The sequence below is a fragment of the Rhagoletis zephyria genome, unplaced genomic scaffold (genome assembly GCF_001687245.7).
Source record: "Rhagoletis zephyria isolate East Lansing unplaced genomic scaffold, Rhagoletis_zephyria_1.1 Rzeph_scaffold_23532, whole genome shotgun sequence".
NCBI classification, from domain to species: Eukaryota; Metazoa; Arthropoda; class Insecta; order Diptera; family Tephritidae; genus Rhagoletis; species Rhagoletis zephyria.
The window spans coordinates 1-2,278 of NW_016180590.1; the positions used below are offsets into that span (position 1 = coordinate 1).

At 34.4% G+C, this 2,278-nt stretch overlaps 1 protein-coding gene across 1 annotated transcript; it reads left to right on the top strand.

Moving 5' to 3' along the window:
• Positions 1–810: 810 nt before the first annotated feature.
• Positions 811–1,440, top strand: LOC108381725 (uncharacterized). The gene has a single exon (XM_017638133.1). It carries the CDS (start codon positions 811–813, stop codon positions 1,438–1,440), a length of 630 nt encoding a protein of 209 aa, XP_017493622.1.
• Positions 1,441–2,278: the final 838 nt, after the last annotated feature.

Consider the following 2,278-nt stretch of genomic DNA (forward strand, 5'->3'; position numbering starts at 1 on the left):
AATATCGATGTTAGCGATTTGGTGTTCTAGAACTTTTTTGTAGGAAATTGAATGGCCTACAGNGATGTTAGCGATTTGGTGTTCTAGAACTTTTTTGTAGGAAATTGAATGGCCTACAGGTGATTTGCAATTTTTTTTGTAGCTCTTGTTATTTACGAGATAGGGGCCAAAAAATGGGGATTTCATGAAAATATTGGGTTTAGTGACCCGTACTAACTCGCTGATGGACACTTTTGTAGAGCGTTCAATTCTGAGGAAAACCCATCATTGGCCATAAATGTACCATAAAATGTCTTTGAGTTTTAGAATTTTGTTGATATCTTGTACCTGCCCACCAAATCTCAGCTCTTTTCACCCTAATCTTCCACCCTAATATCAATAAATCAAAGCTCGCCAAAAATCATATAAATTTTACTAAAGAAGTATTTCGATTATTCAAGTAGAAACATAAAAAAAAAAAAAATTATTGCCAAATGTGCTTGTCACCGAAAAATATAAAAAGGTGGCTCATAGGTTCGGCAAAAAATATTTTTCGAAATTGAATTGCAAAAAACTTTTTAACTCAGGGGTTTACAGCGAAATTTTTTGTTTGCTTCTAAGGTGGTACGGTCTAGTATACATATGTACGTGCATATGTGCGTTTAAATATGTATTAGAATCTGGGCGTATCAGTTTCGATTTTTGTTTAAGCTACCTTTTTTCGATTTCAAGGGTTAAACTACATAAGAAATTAAACAACGGCAGAGGCTCTTGGGCATGACTGCAGGTGGAGTAAACACGCAGTTTGTAATTAAATCGCTTGGAGTCAAAATGTCCGTTGCGTGTCGGTCGTTCAAAAAACTATTCAACGTCGATGATTTTTACAAATCTGTGCAACCGCTTATACTTTCATCAAATCTTCTCGGCCTCACACCTTTTGTGCTGGCAACAGATCAGCAGGGTCGGAAATCTTTGCAAATTTCACGTCGCACATATTTTTTTGTGCTTTTGATTTTAGCTGTCTATTTCTATTGCTGTTATTATATAGCTTATTGCCAAGATACCTTCGTTGGTGCCTTCCTGAATACGGACATTAGTAATGGCGGTGATAAATGTATACTGATGGGTAGTGGTGTTGCGGCGATGGCGGTTCTAAATTCAAATGTTTTACGAAAACAACGTCTTTTCTGGGCTCTGCAATATTTTCAGCAAATTGATGAGCATTTTCAACGAATAGGTGTACACTGGAATTATACGAATATCCGACGTCAAGCATTTTGCATGCTCCTCATTGGCGGTTGTACTCTTAATATGTATATCATGCTGGACCAGCTTGGGTGTTCATCCTCCATGGCCGCCGGTGTTTGTTGGTTTGAATCAATTGATTGGGATATGCTTAACGATTTCGCTTTTCGTCTTCCTCTTGCTCTCGACAAGCGTGAGAATGCAGGCTTTGAATAAGGTGAGATTCAATAAATATTGATCATAAATTTTCAATAATTTCCGTTGTGGGAATGGATTATTTTTTTTTTTTGCCATGAAGTCGAAAGTTGAGGCAAAGAGATCCTAGGGTGCAGCGCAATAGGTTCGGTAAAAAAAAAAAAAAAAATGGATGTTTTAACTGGTAATACAGCCCCATAAAATCCTAACAACTGCATGCGGCACAACCAGTGATCCAGTGGTTGTTCTGATATGTTTTTTTCCATCGAATCAGAATCTGCTCTTCAAATTATTTAATTGCCAAAAAACGGATTTTTGGCATATTTTGAATTTTCGTATGAATGTATAGACGTGGTACATAATATTTTGTATAATATAAATTGAAAATTTAAATACGGCACTTAGCTATTAACGTAAAGAATTATAATTGATTTCCACCAAGCGTTAACTGCAGTTTATGCCTATTTGAAAAAGGAGATTACAACGCGAAAAATTTATAAATAAACCTTGCCGATCACAAATAAAAATTTTGTCAATCATTCATTGCATTCCTTTTAAACTATGGGCTCTTAAACTAAATTTTAAGTTTCAGGAATATTTTAACCAGGGACCGAACATAACAGTTATTGATGAAAACTGTCATGGAAAAATTCGCTATGAAGGAAATGTTCTACAACTAAGTGAAACATACCAATCGATTTCGTTTTGCACCGAGACTCAAATTTGAAAATAAATTTTTATTTGCAATTTTTATGCAAAATTTAAAAAAATAACAATTATATTTGATTTTTATTATAGAAATCCAAAATAACAATTATTTTTGATTTTTATATTATATGGCTTAGATAACAGTTATTGA